This window comes from Muscardinus avellanarius, assembly GCF_963383645.1.
Source record: "Muscardinus avellanarius genome assembly, chromosome: 13".
Taxonomy (NCBI): Eukaryota; Metazoa; Chordata; class Mammalia; order Rodentia; family Gliridae; genus Muscardinus; species Muscardinus avellanarius.
The window spans coordinates 36,760,935-36,780,890 of record NC_137799.1 but is presented as its reverse complement, the minus strand read 5'-3'; the positions used below and the strand labels follow the sequence as shown (position 1 = coordinate 36,780,890).

At 45.3% G+C, this 19,956-nt stretch overlaps 1 protein-coding gene across 1 annotated transcript; it reads right to left on the bottom strand.

Moving 5' to 3' along the window:
* Positions 1 to 1,459: 1,459 nt before the first annotated feature.
* Positions 1,460 to 17,135, bottom strand: TRMO (tRNA methyltransferase O; the record flags this gene model as incomplete). The annotated part of the gene is made up of 5 exons (XM_080708804.1): positions 1,460 to 1,719; positions 6,583 to 7,248; positions 9,669 to 9,826; positions 13,857 to 14,031; positions 17,060 to 17,135. 5 exons carry the CDS (start codon positions 17,133 to 17,135, stop codon positions 1,460 to 1,462), a joined length of 1,335 nt encoding a protein of 444 aa, XP_080564930.1.
* Positions 17,136 to 19,956: the final 2,821 nt, after the last annotated feature.

The window sequence follows — 19,956 nt, the reverse complement described above, 5'->3', positions numbered from 1 at the left end:
GATTGATTGTAATCCCAGTATTTGGGAGACTAAGGCAGGAGGATCACAGGTTTGAGATCAGCCTCAGCAACTTAGTGAGAGACACCATTTCAAAATAAAAACAGCTGGAGATGTAGCTCAGTAGTAGAGCACTCCTGTGTTCAATCCCCTATACACATGCACACGCGCGCGCGCGCGCGCACACACACACACACACACACACACACACACACACGTGTATTTACTCTTGATTCCAAAATAAAGACTCTGGGATGTCTTTGGCTATTCTTGTATCAGAAAAGAAAATCATTCCCAAAAGCTCAAGAAATCATTACTGGTTTATTCTCTTATTTATTCTATGATTGTTTACTGAGAATCCACTATGGGTTAGGTATGGGTGATAAAATGTGATAAATAAGATACAGTTCTTGTTGCAAGTTGTGGTTTGTGGAGGCAGTAATAATTCACCAATTATTGTATTACAGTTTGATAACTCTAGTAATTAGGTCTGCACACAGTTCCTGAACCATGTAGGAAGGCGTTGTAAGAATGTATTGCCTATAGGTGATTTTTAATGAGGTGATCCCAGATAACTAAAGATTTACCACCAACGTAACCAAATTAGACACCTGTCAACATGACACAGACTTTCCTTATCACAACCATAAATCTAAAAGCTGGTTGTTCCTGGTTTCGAAATAAACCTGCTGCCTGTGGTGCTTGTGCAGAGGCATTTGTGGCCAAAGCTGTGCCACTCCTGAGACAAACTGATTTGTAGCTGTTGTCTTTGATGTTTCTTAAGACAGTTTTGGGTAAGAATCTTAAATATGATTGGGGGGGGGGACCTGCAGTGCCCTTTATAGGAAGGTGGTATTATTATTATCATTATTATTATTTTGTGGTACTAGGAATTGAACCCAGGAGCAGTCTACCTCCAAGCTATACCACAGCCCCCCCCCTTTTTTTCTTTATTTTGAAGCAGGGTCTCACTCAGTTGCAGAGGGTTTCACTAAGTAGCTGAGGCTGGCCACAAACCTGTCTCAGTCTCCCAAGTACTAGGATTACAAGCCTATACCACCATACCTGGCTAAATTTGATTTTTTTTAAGATTTCTATTCTGCAATAATTATAGAGTCACAGGAAACTGCAAAACAGGTCAGAGGCTCCCTGTTGCCTCCACACGCCCCACTCAGTGATTTCTTTAGAAAATCACTGAGACAGCATCACCTTTGGATTCCTAAATATCAGGAATGTCAAAAGGCATATGGTTATAATTTTAAAAAAAGATATAGTGATTTTTCTATATGTCTGTTAAGTTTATTAAAAATACATTTTTTGAATAAATATTTTTAAACAGCCTCAGTCAATCAAGAAGCAAAGTGTTACTTCTTTCTGCAAAGAAAACATATCACCTTGAACAGAAAACCCAAATCACACCCAGAGGTCAACATGGCTGTCTCAAAAACAGGATGGAGGCCCCTCATGACCCCAGAGTCATGGAGGACTCCTCAGGGTCGGCCATCTGGAGGGACTCAGAAGCAGGCTTGATCCTTAGAACTTCTGCAAAGCCATCACCAAACCAGCAGGTGACATGTGCTGTGTCCACCGTGAAGTAGAAGAGGCGGTCCTGGCAGAGCTTCCGGCGATACACGGACCGAGGGTCGGCCGCCAGCACGGCCTCGATGGCACACCTTGCCTCCTCTGCCGACCGGAAATACCTAAACGACACCTGACCGGCACCTGCAACGAGAGGAACACAGCTCAGCACTCAAAGACCCGTGGGTCAAACCCCAGTGAGCTTCCACATGGAATATGGAGGGCCCCTTGAAATGAACGGAGCTCAGAAATCTGTTCAGTCACTACAGAGACTGTCATATTCAAGTAGTATTTTCTGTCATTAGATTTAACTCATGGACCCCCCTCCACAATTTTTAATTTACTGAACAAAAAAATCATGGTGGTATTTTTCACTGGCCTCCTAACTAGGAAAGGTAAGCTTTCATTTTCTCTCAATCAAAATGCCACTTTTCTTCACCCAACTTAGACTTGTTGTGTATATGAGCGGGAGGTAAGGTGCTCAGGATTGAAGTCAGGAGGACCACAGGTAGCATTGTGGGAGGTAGCATTAGCAAGGGTAAGCATGACACCGAGTGCCTACGAGGCAGCATCCTTCCTTGGTCCCATCCAACTCACCCAGATCCTCCATCAATGGTGAGGAACAAGATGCAGGTGCGTGTGTGTGTTTTACTGGGGACTGAACCCTAGGCATGCTACTTCCGAGCTATTCCCATCCCTGTTTTTTCTAGACAGGGTATCACTAGATTGATACGAGTCCCACTACTTGCTGAGGCTGTCCTGGAACCTGTGGTCCTCCTGTTTCAATCTGGGCTACCTCTGGGCTAACCTCCCCCAGCCCTGTTGTATTTATTTTTCAATAGGGTCTCCCTAAGTTGCTGCGGGTCTTGCTAAATTTCTGAGGCTGCCCTCAAACCTGCAATCCTGCCTCAGTCCCCCAAGCACTGGGATTCCAGGAGTGCCCCACTGTGCCTGGCTTTTAACATAGACTAGTTCAATTCCTTGTCATTTTCCTCTGAGATCAAAGACATGGTCAAGGAAAGGCATGCCAACCCCCGCCTTTCAGCCACAGGAAGTGGACTAAGCCCACGCATGCCTATTTTACTAGCTGCAGGCAAGAGCTGGGGTCACAGTCACATGTAACACCACATCCCTAAGAAATGGAGACAGGAGAGAATGCTGGGACAGATGTGAAGGAGAGACACTGAGCCATTCCATGGCACCAGGAGGGAGCCAGTCACTCTCACACTCAAAATATCACCTGGAGCCAGAGTGGATCTTTATTCTTTGTAGTAGATTTAAGCTTTATAAATAGCCCCAAATCACTCTTGACTCTATCCAACAAGTAAGTTGGTAAATAAAGCCACAAAGTACATTTTTGGTGAAAAATACTAATCACCTGGTGATAAGATTCCTTCATTACATGGTTCATGGAGGACTGCTAAGGCTTCTCAAGAAAGTCAAGACAGGCTCCGCAACAGAGCTTCTGGAGGCAGCTCCGGGCCTCTGCTCGGCCCGGCTGTGGTGCTAGCACTCTGCTCCGTCCCCTGCCTACTCACCTCCTGGCCCACACTTCCTGCTCCTGCCCTGTCTGCACTGCCTCTCCCTTGCGCCCACAAGGCTCTTCCCAGACCTCTGTGACAGCACCAGCCCCTCCCCTTCCAACATCGTTCATCTCTCCTAGGCACTGAATGTCATAAAGTCTGCTGGCTCTCAGTCCTGCTGCTAGTTAGCAGTTGGTCCCTGTTTTATAGTTATAGTGCATAATTTCCTTTTAACCATTTTAAAATCAATTTGAAACATCTGAGACAGCACTACAGTCTGAAAAACAAAACTTCTTGTGAGAGGTAGCATTTAGCAAGGGGTAAGCATGACACCGAGTACCTACTAGGCAGCATCCTTCCTTGGTCCCATCCAACTCACCCAGATCCTCCATCAATGGTGAGGAACAAGATGCAGGTGCGTGTGTGTGTTTTACTGGGGACTGAACCCTAGGCATCTTACCTCCGAGCTATCCCCATCCCTATTTTTTTTTTAGACAGGGTATCATTAGGTTGATAAGAGTCCCACTACTTGCTGAAGCTGTCCTGGAACCTGTGGTCCTACTGTTTCAGCATCCCAAATACTTGGATTATAGGCATGTACAAATCAAAAGCTTTGCTTAAGCCAAGCACAGTGGTACACACCTGTCATCCTGGTACTTTGGAGGCTGAGACAGGAGGGTCACAGATACGCAGCCAGCCCCAGCAACCTCATGAGACCCTCTGTAACTTAGACTCTGTCTCAAAATAAAACAGGGTTGGTGGTGTTGCTCAGAGGTAGAATGTCCCTGGGTTCGATCTGTAATATCACATGCACAAAAAAAATCTTTGCTTAAAAATAAAGCCCTGGGAGCCGGGCATGGGGGCACAGGCTTGTAATCCCAGCATTTGGAAGGCTGACACCGAAGGATCATAGTTCAAGGACAGCTTCGGCTACTTAGTGAGGCCCTTTGCAACTCAGTGAGACCCGGTTTCAAAATAAAGAATAAAAAATAGGGCTGGGGTGTAGCTCAAAGGTAGAATACCCTTGGGTTTCATCCCCAGTACCATAAATAAATAAATAGCCCTGGGAAGGCAGCAGAGAGCAGTCCTTGAGCGGCCCACTGCTCGTGTCACGAGGCTGCTTATCCAGAGGTGCAGCTGGTGCTCCATGGAGGACACCTGCCACAGTTGGCACGGGGGGACAAAAACCAGCACCTGAGCCCTGACAGGTGGCTGCCTCCCTCCAGGGAAAGGAGTGCTTTTTTTTTTTTTTTTTTTTGGTATGGAGGATTGAATCCAGGGGCATTCAACCTCTGAGCTAACCCCTAACCCCTTTTATTTTATTTTATTTTTTTTAATTTTGAAACAGGGTCTCACTAAGTTTCTGAGTCTTGCTAACTTGCTAAGGCTGATCTCAAACCTGCAATCCTCCTGCCTCAGCCTCCCCAGTACTGAGATTAGAGGCATTCACCACCATGCCCACAGAGGGGGTGCTTTCTAACCTCATTTGCAAAAGGCAACAACATGGGCCAGCTGAGGCCAGGACAGAGAGAAATAGGGAAATCTCCAAAGTTAGCCGTGGTGTTTGTTGCTGATCCCAGTTTTGAATTTTGTTTTTTATTTTTATTTTTTCTAATTAAGAGGACTTTTTCAGACTGAGCTCTAAACACTTGTCCTCCTGATAAAACAGGGGAAACTGAATGTCTACGGTTGTCTAAGTCTTTACTTTCTGGATATGGAATGAAAGCCTTCATTTTCTGATCAGGAAAATTCAGTCGGCCACTGAAGTGTGACACCCCAGCAATCACTTGTCACCCATTGTACGCAGTGACTTGACCCCAGAGATGGCCATGCCCCCTGGGAATACTGAGGTCAAGTTCCTCTGCTTTCCGTTTCTCCCAAAGTAAAACTTACAATAGCCCATAAATCCGCATGCCCTCTGTGGTGCATGTCTAGAATCCCAGTACTTAAGAGTATGAAAAAGGAGGAGAGGGTTCAAGGTCAACATGCAGTAACCTAGCAAGATTCTGCTTCAAGATAAAAAATAAAAAGGGCTGGAGGTGTACCTCAAAGGCAGGACACCCCTGGACTCAATGCCCACTACCACCAAAAAGGAAACAAAACCAAAACCCCACCCACGTCCCCCGTAGCCTGTCTGCCCGGAGCTCCTTCTACTCAGTCCTTCCTGGTCCGCTGTCAGGGGGCCTTACCGCGCTTCCCCTCTGCCGCGGAGCTGTGCACCGGCTGTCCCACGGGCTGGCGCGTCCTTTCCCTGGGCAGGCCGGCTCACTCCTGCACCTCTCTGGCCTCTGTTCATATATGCCTTCTCAGCGAGACCTCCTGTGGCCACCCATTGAAACTTGCAATACCGTGACCCTTCTCTATTCCTTTTAAATTTCCTTTAGTCATTAATACCGTCTAATATCATATATATGATGCATTTCATTACATCATAGTATATATGTGTATATATACTACATCATATATATATATGTATACAAAGTATTGCTATCTAGTATATCATAGTATATATATCATCACAGAATATATAGTACACATATATATTTTCTGTATATTTTGTACAGTGACTTAGTTTGCTGTGCTTTTAGTTTGTTTCTGCCCATTAGAATGCAAGCTCCATGAAGGCAGATTTTAATTTGTTCTGTTCACTGTCATACCCCAAGGGCCTAGAAGAGTACCTATGACCCAGTGAACAACTGCAGAGTAAATGAATGGATTTCCGTCTGTAGGTGGCTATACTGACTCTCTACTGCGACGTACACAGAAAAACAGCTTTCTGCCTTTTGGCCATCTGACATCTCCTTGGCAACTGGCTCACAGTACCCACCTCTCAGCAGTCCCTTTCTTCATTCTACATTGCTGCTTGAGATCTGCTGTGGGCTGGGTAAACCAAATAACGTATTAAGAACCATGTGTTATTAAGTAGGCTTCAAAAAAGGATCCTGTGGTCTCTCTTCTGCAGGAAAAAGTGTGTCTCTAGTGCTGGGACTTTGTAGGGGCGCGTTCTGAACGAGGAGACCCTTGCCCTCCATTGTAGGTTCCTGGATCCTCTGTACTGAGGCGGAGCTGGCTATCCGACTGACTGAAAAAAACGTGACATTTCTCTAGCCGGACAGTAAAACAGACAAGAAATGTAGTGTACCTAAGTATAGAACAAGCACAGTTCAACTTCTGAATGCTGCATGCAAATTCCAAGAATAACTGTAACAGAGACAAGGACTGTAAATCATGGCTGCCTCGTGAGGCAGCAGCCAATCTCTGCAAATGCTGAGCTGAGCACCGGGAACGAATTACACCGAGCACCACAGAACTGTCACACAAAGCTGTCATTTGACAGTGTTGCTCAAATATGAGTTTACACTGCACTGTTTCTTCACAATCAGTCAAATATTCCTTATAACTGTCCTCAGAAATGACAAACCTCACTGAGTTTCATAGTAAACAAAAGCTCATCTCTCCCTCAGAACTAAGAGACAGAGGGTACCTGGTTCGCCTCCTGAGCTGAGCTGCCTGAGGTCCATCTCAGCATGAGGAGTAAAGCGGACTTGTAAAGGGGCCGCAGCGGCCCGTGTCACCCAGGCAGGCGTCAGGCTGCGGGGAGCTCTGCCAGCTGTCCCCGCCGGGCAGGGGGGAGCCTCGGGTCGCGTCTCCACGCTGCGTCCTCGCAGGCCCGCTGCTCCTTCCTCACTCCTTGGCCTCCTGTCTGTACCTTCCTCTGGACAGCTCTCCTCCAGGCCACCTGGGCTGCTCTGCTCTCCTGCCACACTCAGCCTGCCATCGCTTCTTGTTTCCAAAGCCAAGCCGGCCGTGTGCTCTCTGTGCTTGAGCGAGGTTTGCTGGGGCTTTGCGGTGTCGTCGGGGCTCGGGCAGCTGTCCTCTGAAGTCCTCTCTCCAGGACGCTCGGGAGTCCCCTCAGTGCTCCGGCTGGGCTGAGGTTCACTGCACCCTGAGGGCTGTCGCTGGTCACAGCCGTCAGTCTTGCCCTCAGACTGGGACATGGTCTTTGGTTTAGGTTGGTTATTCTGTAAACTAAAGTCCCCTGAAGGCTCCATCAGATTTGGTGGTGCGTCATAATCAGCTATGTAGGGTTTTATATCTAGTACAGGTGTGCCATGGATCATATCAATTCCAGAAAGGTATATAGCTCCACCTATGAGGTGAAAAAAAATTTCTTAAAAATATTCATAGTAAAGAGCAGAACAAACAAATAGATGACACAATTAGACCCAAACCCTCTCTCCAGCACGGTCCCCCTGAGGGGGCCTGACTGAGCTTGGTTTTCTTTCTACCTGGAACCCACCCTCTTCTTGACCAGCCAAACTCCTACCTGCTCAAGGCTCTCACAGAACAAGTCATCTACAAAGCTTTCTGGCACTTCCAGACATAAGCTTCCTTCCAGGTCCCACAGAGGAGCGTGTATACAAACCTCCACTAAGCCCTTTCCACACAGAATGGCAGTGGTATGTGGAGTCTCTGTCCCTAGGCAGAGAGCAGCCTCCCTGAGCACGGGTTGGAGTCAACTTATCTTTGTACCACTGGTGCTTCTAACTGTTCCAGGCACATATTAATCCTCGATATATTGCTATGGGAACAAGTGTTTCCATGTTGGCAAAGAGACTCTTCAGTGGCCCTTGTGATCCTCACCTCCTGGCACCCCTGCCCTCGTGTAATCCCGTCTCTTGAGTGTGGCTTGTTACTGACCAGCAGAATACAGCAAGAGTTGTGACATTCTCGGTGAGCGTGTTTCCTCTAAGACTCCTGCCTGCTGGTGGACTCGCCTGAGGCTCCCTGCCGCTTGATAAAGTGAGCAGGCATGCTGGGAAAGTCCGAGTGGCAAGAAGCCACGTCTAGGACATGTGAGCAGCCTTTAGGAGCTGTGTGTGGCCTCCAGCCAACAACCAGCAAAACCTGGGGCCCTCTGCCCCACAGCCACAAGGAAATGGGTTCTGCCAACAACCTAAGTGAGCCTGGATGAGGGTTCTCCCGAGGTCAGCTGAGAATTTAACTGCAGGCTCATGAGGCTCCTAAGCAGGGGACCTAGCTAGGGTGAGCCAAACTCCTGACCCACAGGAAGGTAGCAATACTTCAAACACATCACACATGTGCTGCACCCATCACACATGTGCTACATCATACACTATCAATGTGCTGTTTAAGCTGGTATATTTTTGGTAATTTGTTGCACAGCAACAGAAATATAACATATCCATCAAGATTTAAACAAATAAGTTTAACATAAGTCACTATTACCAAAGGACGGATCTCCTGTTGTCCGTGTACAATTGTCACCTACTGTCTTGTACAGCCCAACACTGCCTCCTTCAGTGTGAGCCCGCCAGGGCCTGCCACCCAGCACAGCCAATGACTGTGCGCATGGTGCCCAGTTCCTCCAAGCTGCAAGACTGCTGCAGCACCGCCCTGTGAGCCAGATACACACGACAAAGCTACCATGTCACATCTCAAAGCATCCAATTAGTGTTTAAGGTTCCAACTGTGAGAAAATATTGCTACCAATTTAATAGTTATAAAATCTATAAGTAAAAAATAATAATTTTACTTTTACAGTACTAGAGAGTGAAACCAGGGACATTCTACCTCTGAGCTATACCCCCAGCCCTATTTTTTTTTTTTTTTTGGTGGTACTGGGGTTCCTGGAAACCCTTCTACCTCCAGCCTACACTCCCAGACTTATTTTATATTTTTTTATTTGGAAACAGGGTCTCTTAAGCCAGCAAGGCTGGCCCCAAACCAGCATGATCCTCCTGTCTCCACCTCCCAAGCGCAGGGATTACAGGCGTGCGCCACCACGCCCGGCTTTTATTTTTATTTTTGAAACAGGGTCTCACTAAGTCGTGGAGGGCCTCACTAAGTAGCTGAGGCTGGCCAAGAACCTACGATCCTCCTCCCGTCTCAGCCTCCCAAGTATCGCCCAGCTTATTTTTTATTCTTTATTTTTAAAATAAGATCTCACTAAGTTGTGGAGGGCCTCACTAAGTAGCTAAGGCTGGCCACAAACCTGCAGTCCTCCTGTCTCCGCCTCCTAAGTACCAAGAGTACAAGTGTGCGCCACTACACCTGGCTTATTTTTTTCAACACAGGGTCTCATTAGGTTGCTAGGAGCCTCACTACATTCCCGAGGTTGTCCTCCAACCTATAATCCTTCTTTCTCAGCCTCCCAAGGACTGGGACTCCGGGTGTGCACCACCAGGCCCGGCTTTGTTTTCTATTCTGAGGCAGCATCCCGTGAGTTGGCCAGGCTGGCCTGGAAATTTGGTAGTCTCCTGTCCAAACCTCCCAAGTCACCGGGATTCTAGGTGTGCCCCTCCTCGCCTGGTTAATTTGATGGGTTTTGATAAATGCAAACTCTGAGCACCCATGACAACTTATTTCAGTGTTTTCAATGGTAGCATTCTATGAATCACTGTCTGTTCCCTCAGTGTCTGGGGGTTCTCGGGAGTTTAACCACTAGTGCTCGTGTGAAAGCGGCCAGCAATGAATGCTGTGTTCGTTCTACAGGTCTTCTGAGGGTAACAAAAAAAAGGCGTGAGCAGCGAGGAGAGACTAAGTTACCTTCCACCTTCTCCAGCGTGGCCAGCGTCAGTCCTATTGCATTGGGGCGATGTGGGCTCCTTGTGGAAAACACTCCAGTCTTCGCACCATCCAGCCGCGGCGGCTGCACTTTCGCCTTACAGCTCAAATGACCATTTTTGTGAAAAACAAACAAGATCCTATGAAAAAAAGAAGAGCCAAACTAATTAGTAAGAAAGGAACACGTGACCTCATTAAAATGACTTGGGGGGAATGCAACCCCCACAAACAGAATGAATGTTTTTAATGAAATTAAACAGAAGAAAACACACCATTCCCCTTGAAGCAAGAGTCATCTCCCCATTCTCTGTACCTCACACTAAGAGCCTACTGTTTGCCAGGCAGCACACTAGACGTGTGTGTGTGTGTGTGTGTGTGTGTGTGTGTGTGTGTGTGTGTTTTACCGGGGACTGAACGCGGGCATTCTGTCTCTGACCTACATCTTCCAACCCTATTTTATTTTTATTTGGAAATAGGGTCTAGCTAGGTTGATGAGTATCTATTTGCTGAGGCTGTCCTCAAACCTACAATCCTCCTTCTCAGCCTCCCAAGTACTGAGATTACAAGCATGCATTACCATACCAGCTTACGCTGGATATTTTTATACTAATTTCATGTGTTTCTTAACAATCTTAAGAAGTATAATTTAACCCTTATTTTAAAGATGAAGAAACTGAAACTCAGAAATGTCAAATAACTTGACCAGGTCTTCCTAAACAAGATACAAAACCAAGAAGCCATGAAGAAAAATAACAGGTTTAAATTCATTGAATCAGCCGGGCGTGGTGGTGCACGCTTGTAATCCCCGCGCTTGGGAGGTGGAGACAGGAGGATCGCGCTGGTTCGGAGCCAGCCTCGCTGGCTTAAGAGACCCTGTTTCCACATAAAAAAGTTAAAAAATAGGTCTGGGAGTGTAGCCCGTGGGAGTGTATCCCAGAGGTAGAAGGGCTTCCAGGGACCCCAGTACCACCAAAAATAAATAAATAAATAAATAAAAATAATAAATTCATTGAATCATTAAATTTATGTACCGTGAAACATCAGCCTAATGGAAAACGTTTACTACATATAACGAATTGCTATCTGTAGCATATAAACTACCCCTACATAAATCATGAAGCAATATAGGACACTTAGCAAAGAACATGAACAGAAATAATGAACAGAAAACATGAACATGAAAGAAATAACATTAAAAGAAGGTGAATCTCACTAACAACTAAGAACTTAAACTGAAACACAAAATACTTTTCTTCCGCATCAGGCAAAAATGCAAAACACTGATAACATACTGTATTGGGGAGGGTGTAGGAAGGTGGTCATTGGCATCCACTGTTGAAGTATAAATTGGTTAACTTTAGAGGGCAGTTTGGCAGTAGCTCTCCAAAAGTGCAAATACCCTCCTGGCCTATATATATTCTTCTGATATTTTAATGTTAAAAATACGTAAGTGCTGAGAAAATGTGCCCAAGGGGGTTTCAGTCTTTATCATAATAGCAAAATAGCACTCCATTCATAACAAGAGTTTGGTCAAATCTTGGAATTTTGCAACAGACAGCTACTAAAGCAAAAAGGTAAATCTGTATGTATTCTCATGAAGGGTCTCCATGATATATACTGGATTTTTGGGGGGTGGGAGTACTGGATATTGAACCTAGAGGCATTCTACCTCTAAGCTACACCCCCAGGTATATTTTATTTTTTCTTTAAAATCAAGGTCTCCCTAAGTTACTGAGAGTCTCACTAAGTTGCTGAGGATGGCCTCGAACCTGTAATCCTCCTGTCTCAGCCTCCCAAGTACTATAATTATAGGTGTGCACTACCACACCTGGTTCATTATACATACTGTTAAATGACAAAAACATATTCCATTTTTTAAATTCAACACCCACTCTAAATGTGAATATTTGTGCTTCTGGGTGTATTACCACAGGGTAATTATGTATAATTATGTATAATCCCAGTGCTTGAAAGGCTGAGACAGGAGGATCACAGGTTTGAGGACAGCCTCAGCAAGTAGTGAGACTCTCATCAACCTAGCAAGACCCAGTTTCAAAATAAAAAAAAATAATAGGGCTGGAGGTGTAGATCAGAAGTAGAATATCACTGTGTTCAATCCCTAGTACTATAAAATAATAAGTTAAATATCAGCAACATTTAATTTTTTTTTTTGGGTGGTCCTGGGAGTTGAGCCCAGGGGCTTTCCTACCTCCAGGCTATACTCTCAGATCTATTTTATACTTTATTTGGAAACAGGGACTCATTAAGTTGCTGAGAGCCTCACCAAGTACCTGAGGCTGGCTTTGAACTTATGCAATCCTCCTGTCTCAGCCTCCCAAGCACTGGGATTACAAGCATGCACCACCATGCCCAGCTTCAATGTTTTAATTTAGATAATCAAGATCATATAAACTATATCAGAACATCTATGTTTTTCTACTCTACCCAAATCCTCAAATTAACATGTAAAAAAAAATCTATTCCAGAATAAATTTTTTTTTTTTTTTTTTTTTTTGGTGGTACTGGGGTTCCTGGAAGCCCTTCTACCTCCGGGCTACACTCCCAGACCTATTTTTACATTTTTTGATTTGGAAACAGGGTCTCCTAAGCCAGCGCGCGCGGCTGGCTTCAAACCTGCGCGATCCTCCTGTCTCTGCCTCCCAAGCGCGGGGATTACAAGCGTGCGCCACCACGCCTGGCCAGAATAAATATTTTTTTTAGGTATTCGCCAGTAAAATGAGAACAATTCTGACTGCTAATGTTGGGGTGAAGAAGAATGGACAAAGAAAGAATTCCAAAAGATAGCAGATAGTATACAGATTCATTTATTTATTTATTTATTTAGTGTGTGTGTGTGTGTGTGTGTGTGTGTGTGTGTGTGTGTGTGTTACTACAGATGGAAGTCAGGGGCATTCTACTTCCAAGCTACACCCCCAGTCCTATTTTTTTAGTCTTAATTTTTGAAACACAGTATCACTAAGTTGCGGGCCTCACAAAGGAGCTAAGGCTGAAGCTAGCTGCAAACCAGCAATCCTCCTGACTCAGCCCCCCAAATGCTTGGATTATAAGCATACACCACCACATCTGGCTAGTGTTCAGACTTCTAAGGTCTCTTGTCTTTTAGGAAGAGTAAACTTAATTCTTCATGAGTCTAGAGCAGGACCCACAGACCTTTCTATAAAAGGTCACATAGTAAAGATTTTAGGATTTGAGGCCTACCAGTCACATTGTTTCAACTATTCAAAGGTGCTCACCTCCCATAAAGAGCTGCAGACAATACATAAACAAAGGGACATGGCTGTGGTCCTATAAAACTAATGTACAAAATGGAAGTGACGCCAGGTATGGTGTCACATGCCTGTATTCCTAGTACCTGGGAAGCTAAGACAGGAGAATTGCAGGTGTACAACTAGACTCAGAAACTTAGTGAGGTTGTCCACAACTTACTGAGGCCCTGTTTCAAAAATATAAACATAGGGGTGGGGTATAGCTTATTGGCAGAATGCCCCTGTGTTCATTCTCTCTCTCTCTCTCTCTCTCTATCTCTATATCTCTCTAATTCTCTCTTTCTCTCTCTCTCACACACACATACACACACACACACACACAAAGAAAAAAAAACAGGCAGTGGGCAACATTTGGTCCAGAGGCTGTCAACTATTTGTTGACCCTTGGTCAAGAGGACAGCATAACAACCATGGGCAGAATCCAAGAGGTACACAGTTTATGCTCAACAGAGGCGCTCAATACAATTAGAACCAACTGCAAACAGAGGGATCCCCCTCTGTGGATCCCAAGCTTTCTTAAAGGGGATGGAACCCAGGGGCATTCTACCTCAGAGCTACATCCCTTGCCCTATTTTGTATTCTTCATTTTGAAACAGGGTCTCACTAAGTTGCGGAGGGCCTAAGTAGCTGAGGCTGTTCACGAACCACGATCCTCTAGTCTCAGTCTCCTGAATGCTGAGATTACAAGGGTGCACCACACTGGGCCCAGTTTGAAGGTATCCATATTATGCAGACAGCCACATCCATAAAAGCAGTATAAAAATTTCATGCAATAAATAAAGGTGGTCTGGATGGTAGACTCCAAAGTTGCCTTCAATTGGAGGACTTTACTCAGGGGTATGTCCCAGCCCAAAGTACCACTTTTAACTATAAAACAACTTACCAAACATGAGAAAACTGTTCTAGGCCCATCAAGGAATGTTCAGGATTATTAAAGATGCTCTTTCTAATCCTCAAACAGGCCCGTGAATGGCTACAAATGGATGGCTGCCGTGGAGTACCATTTTTGGCAGAGAAACAGGATTCCAAGTAGCCAATTGGCTCAGTTAGAAGATTCCCTAGCAAAGAAAAGTAGGTAAGAAACCATTAGTCAAAAGGTCAAAGAAAACACGTTTTCTCTACTGTGTTGATTTCATATTTTAAAAACTCCTAGGTATTTTGCAACTATTAAAAATTACTGGGTTTTGCTTTATTTTTGTTTCTGGTTTTGTTTTAGGTAGGGTCTAGCTATGTTGTCCAGGCTTTGTGGGATCGAGAAATCCTCCTGCCTCAGGTGGGACTACAGGCACGTACCATCACACCTAGCCCATTTTGAATTGACAGATTAGCACACACACCCCGATCTCATGAGAGCCTTACTAAGTCCTTTGAAGAGATGATCTAAAGACACTTTGGAACTTCATTTTATTTCCAGTTTCCATTAAATCTATCCTACCAGCACAACCAGTTAAGACTTTCACAATACCTTTCACTACTTTACACCTATAAAAACTATATTATTTGATACATATAAAATATTATATGCAATATATGTACATAATAAAATAATTTATTGTGTGTGTGTTACTGGGGATGGAACTCAGGGGCATTCTACCTCCAAGATACACTCCAGCCCAGTTATATTTTTTATTTTGAAACAGGGTCTCACTCTGTTGCAGAGGGCCTAAGCTGCTGAGGCTCATCTCAAACCTGCAATTCTCCTGTCTCAGCCGCCCAAGTACTGGGATTATAAGCATGAGCCACCATACCCGGCTCTAAAGTATAATATTATAATGAAACCCTCTGTATCAACTATGCATTAGGGTTTAGGGTTAGGATTGGTATCAGCACACACACACACAAAAAAAAAAACACAGTCACTACACTAGTTGAGTGTCCTTGGGCAAAACTAGCTTACCTCTCCAAATCTAGGTTTTCCCATCTATAAAACAAAGATAATACTATCTACCTTGCAAAATTATAAGAGTATTAATAGAATATGTAAAGCACCTAGTACCATCAGAGGTGCTCAGCAGAGTGGTTTTCAAAGCCCTTGCTCAGCCTTTTTCCTCATTTTCACATTACAACTGTATTAACTGTGTACTAAGAAACTGCCCAGAAAGCTGTGAATGCAGAGCTTTTCGTATGCAAAGCCTAGCTCAGGTCCTGCTCTAAAAGTTCACGTTCTTTCCACCTCTGCCTGGACTATTACAATGTCCTTGTTATAATCTGTCTCCCCACTACATGTCCCTCCCAAGGTCAAAACACACTAGGCCAATCCTCTACACTTCCAGAGTTCCGTGGGTTAACTATTCTAACTGTACACTTGCCATGTTTCCCACTGTAACAAACCTATCACTTCTTAGGCTGATATGCAAGGGTTTTCCTAATATGAACCCAGCTCCACTCCCACCACCTCTCCCATCCAACACTTTGGGTTCCTGTTTGTTCTGATCTGTCAGAATATTTGACTTGTAATCTAATAGTGTGCAACGGTTTTCTTAAATGAGCACAAAATTGACCTAGTAATAGCAATTTCTTGGAAACTTAAGTTCAACAGTTAGAACATATTAAAGACTTCAGTTTCACAAAGTTTAGCTGGGTGTGGTGGCACATGCCAGTAATCCCAGTATTTGGTAGGCTGAGACAGGAAGATCTCAGGTTCAAGACCAGCCTCAGCTACTATGAGGTTGTCTGCAACTCAGCAAGAACATGTAGAGAAACAAAAACAAACAGGTGTGGTAGTGCACACCTGTAATCCCAGTACTTGTGAGGTTGAGAGAGGAGGATAACAGGTTCACAACCACTTTTTGAGGCTTTCAGCAATTTAGCAAGAACCTGTTTCCAAGTAAAAAATAAAAGTAGGACTAGGGGTGTAGTCCAGAGGTAGAAGGCTCCTGGGTTCCATCCCCAGTACAAAAAATATATATATATATGGGGTGTAGGTCAGAATTACAATCCCCAGTAACACCCCACACACACACATAATGAAAACTGGCAAGAACATAAATGTCCAACAATAAGAAACTGGTTAATGACATGGGGGCGCATCTTTAAAACAAAATAGCATACATGCCTTTAAAACTAAAATTTATTCTCATAGGAGATTTCTGTTAAATATTTTAATTTTTATTTATTACACACACATACATATATATATATATATATATATATATATATATATATATACTTTTTTTTTTAAATACAGTCTCACTGTGCTGCCCGGGGTTGGCACTGAATTCCTAGGATCAAGTGATCCTCTTGCTTCAGTCTCCTCAGGCTTGGGCTCCCATGCCCCGCATATTTCTTTTAAAAAAGTTATCAAAACCCAGATTTGGTGGCATATTGCCTGTAATCCCAGTATTTGAGAGCCTGAGACAGGAGGATTTTGGTTTGATTACAACCTCAGCAAGACCCTATTTCAAACCAAAAAATAAAAAGGGTTCAATCCCCAGTACCACACGCATACAAATAAGAGTGGGGTCACAGATCCTCTAATTTCCCTACTGGGTATGCAACGGGCGGTAGACACCAAGATATTAACAGCATGGGGAGAGGCAGGCACCAGATAATAAGAGTGATTTTCTCTGTGTGATGGCAGGCTATATTTATTTTTTCTATTTGCTTCTTCAAGCCTCTAAGACAAATTTCGCTCCTGGAGTAAACAAAGAGGCACAACTTAGTCCTGATTTCAGACCCAGTCTAAAACTATTTCCTCTCCCCAAACTTTTCCTTCTTCCTCCTCATTTCCTGGAACACAGGCTGCTCTTTCGTGTGGCATTTAATTCCTAACCAGCATGGATGCCAGCCACACACACCCTATCACTCCCAGAGGAGGGAGCACTACCTACTTTCTCTGCAGGCCGTCTCCCTGCACCTGGCTACTGACCCGCCTGCTCAAGACTAGGCAGGGCACAAGCGCCGAGAACGTGCGCGATGACGTCATCCCGCTCGCCCAGCTACGTCACCCGCGACCCGCGCCTTCGCTAGAAGTAGGACAATGGCGCGTGTCACTTCAAGATCTGACAGTTCGCATCTCGACAACGAGGTGGCCTTCTGGGCCCGAGCCTCCCTTGGGTGCGGTACCGCCAGTTTCCTTCAGGTTACCTGACTCCAGGGCCGGCTTCACGCAGCCGCACGGGGTCGCTGTAGACCGGGGCCCCGACTCCTCCAGGCCGCGCATGGCTACGGTCGCGGAGGCGCGCACGGACGCGCGGGTTTCCGCTTCCGCTTCCGCCTTGCGGACTCGGCGCCTGCGCAGTAGCGCTGGCGGGCTGGTGCCGCCTGGAGGAGTCTCAACTGCGGCGCCCAGGACCCCCTTCCGAGCCGGCTTCCCCCGCCTCGGACCCGAGCCTCGGTTGTCAGGTGTCCAGCCGCTGCGGTTACCTGCCTCACAGTGTAGCCTGCAGCTCCAAGTTCCCAGAGGGGGTACACAAGTGTGACGATTTACACGCAAAGATTTCTCTCGAATCATTGCTAATAATGAGCGAGGTACAGGCCCAAGAATGACCTTGATTTTTAAAGAAAACGGATGCGTCTATGCCATTGCCACAAAGCAAAAGGGCAGGATGTGTTTAGAATTCTCCTTGGATGATGGGAATAGAGATGATTATACTCCCGGATGCTCCCATTTTCCCATAATATAAACGATAATTTGCCGGGCATGGCGGCACACGCTTGCAGTCTCACTTCTTGGGAGGCTGAAACAGGAGGATCGCAGATTCGCAGCCAGCCTCAGTTATAAGTGAGGCCGTCCTCAACTTAGACCCTGTTTCAACAGGACTGAGCGTGTAGCTGGCGGTAGAATGCCCCTGGGTTCAATCCCCAGTAAAATAATAAAAAATAATAATAAAAACGATAATATCAGAGAAGAACCTCAAGTAAATCTCATTTTGAGGGTGATGGACTTTATCAGGAAGCCCCAGGCCCGGTTAAGGATTAGTAAATGGGGGCCAGGCGTGGTGGTGCACGCTTGTAATCCCCGCGCTTGGGAGGCTGAGACAGGAGGATCGCGCAGGTTCGAAGCCAGCCTCAGCTACTTAGTGAGGCTCTCAGCAACTTAGTGAGACCCTGTTTCCAAGTAAGTATATAACACAGGTCTGGGAGTGTAGCCCGGAGGTAGAAGGCCTCTGGGTTCCACCCCCAGTACCACACACACACACAAAAAATAATAAATGGGATTGTTTCTTGTACTCCAGACCTCACTGGAACCGAAGTTAGAATGAAATCAGAGGCAATGTTCACATCGGGAGAATTATTGTCAGGGTTTCATCGCAGCTCTGAAAATTCGAAGGCCAATGATCATTTTCATCCCATACAGTAATGATCAGTCGCCCCAGCACCGGGAGCCCATCATTTATCTACCCAATTACCTGGAATGTCTTCTCTCACCTTTATCAAATTTCTCTGTATATCTAATTCTGTTTCTGGGATTCCTTACCGGCAACACAGAGTACTCAGAAGCATACATATCCACGGATTAAAAAATGTAAGCATGATGAAAATTTGTTTTTAAGTTTGTTCCTTTACACCAATCAGGACCAGCAGTATGAGACAGGAGATGATTGTGGACTTCAAATGGGTCACATTATGCCAGGCGTGGTAACACATGCCAGTAATCTCAGTAGTGGGAGACTGAGGCAGGAGGATCACGGGTTCCAGGACAGCCTCATCAACTTAGCGAAGCCCTCAGCAACTTACTGAGACCCTGTTTCAAACATAAAAAATAAAAAGGACTGGGGGTGTAGTTCTGAAGTAGACTCCCTCTGGGTTCAATCTTCAGCACCACCAGCAACAACAACAAAACCTGACTATATTAGTATCATGTCCCCTGGAAGGTCTTTTCTAACCCAAAATTTGGAAAAGAATACCATTGTTTTGCTTTTAAGAGGGGCACATGCTTGTAATCCCAGTACTTGGGAAACTGAGACAGGAGGATCACAGATTAGAGGCCAGCCTCAGTTGCTTAGTAAGGCCCTCCACAACTTAGTGAGACCCTGTTTCAAAAATAAAAGAAAGCCGGGCGTGGTGGCGCACGCTTGTAATCCCTGTGCTTGGGAGGCAGAGACAGGAGGATCGCGCAGGTTCGAAGCCAGCCGCGTGCGCTGGCTTAGGAGACCCTGTTTCCAAATAAAAATGTAAAAATAGGTCTGGGAGGGTAGCCCGGAGGTAGAAGGGCTTCCAGGAACCCCAGTACCACCAAAAATAAAGAAAGAAAAAGAAAAGAAAATTGGGCTGGGGTATAGCTCTGAGGTAGAATACCTCTGGTTCAATCCCCAGTACCACAAAAAAGGAAGGAAGGAAGGAAGGAAGGAAGGAAGGAAGGAAGGAAGGAAGGAAGGAAGGAAGGAAGGAAAGAAGGAAGGCAGGCAGGAAGGAAGGAAAAGAAAAGAGAAAGGGGTCTGTCCAGCTCAAGAAACAAGTTTGAGGACTTCGGGTGACCAACCCACTTTGTGAAAGTGGACGGGAATAGCTGCACTCGCCACTAGGAGGCGCCGTTGCTAAGCGACAGTGTCAGTGCATTCCTGGGAAGACTCGAGGTTGAAGGAAGGCAAGGCAGACATTTGATCATCACACAAAGAGCATGTGATCACGGGACAAATCCCGAGCTCAGAGACGACCTTGGGACACTAACGAAGCTATTGCTGGGTTTTCAAAAGATCAGAGCCTCTGAACACAGGAACTGAACTGTTCCGCACTTTGATCACTCCATGAAGTTTTATCCTGCTAAGAGTCGCGTCTGATTATTATTTCCATCTTACAAGACTTAAAAGTTTCTTCCCTTTTCTTTTTTTTCTTTTTTTTTTTTTTTTTTTCCAGTACTGGGGATTGAGTTCAGGGATATTCTACCTTCAAGCCATATACTCCCAGCCCTATTTTCCATTCTTTATTCTGAAACAGGGTCTCACTAAGTTGCAGAGGGCCTCACTAAGTAGCTGAGGCTGGCTGCGAACCTGTGATCCTCTTATCTCGGCCTCCCAAATACTGGGATTACAAGAATGCAC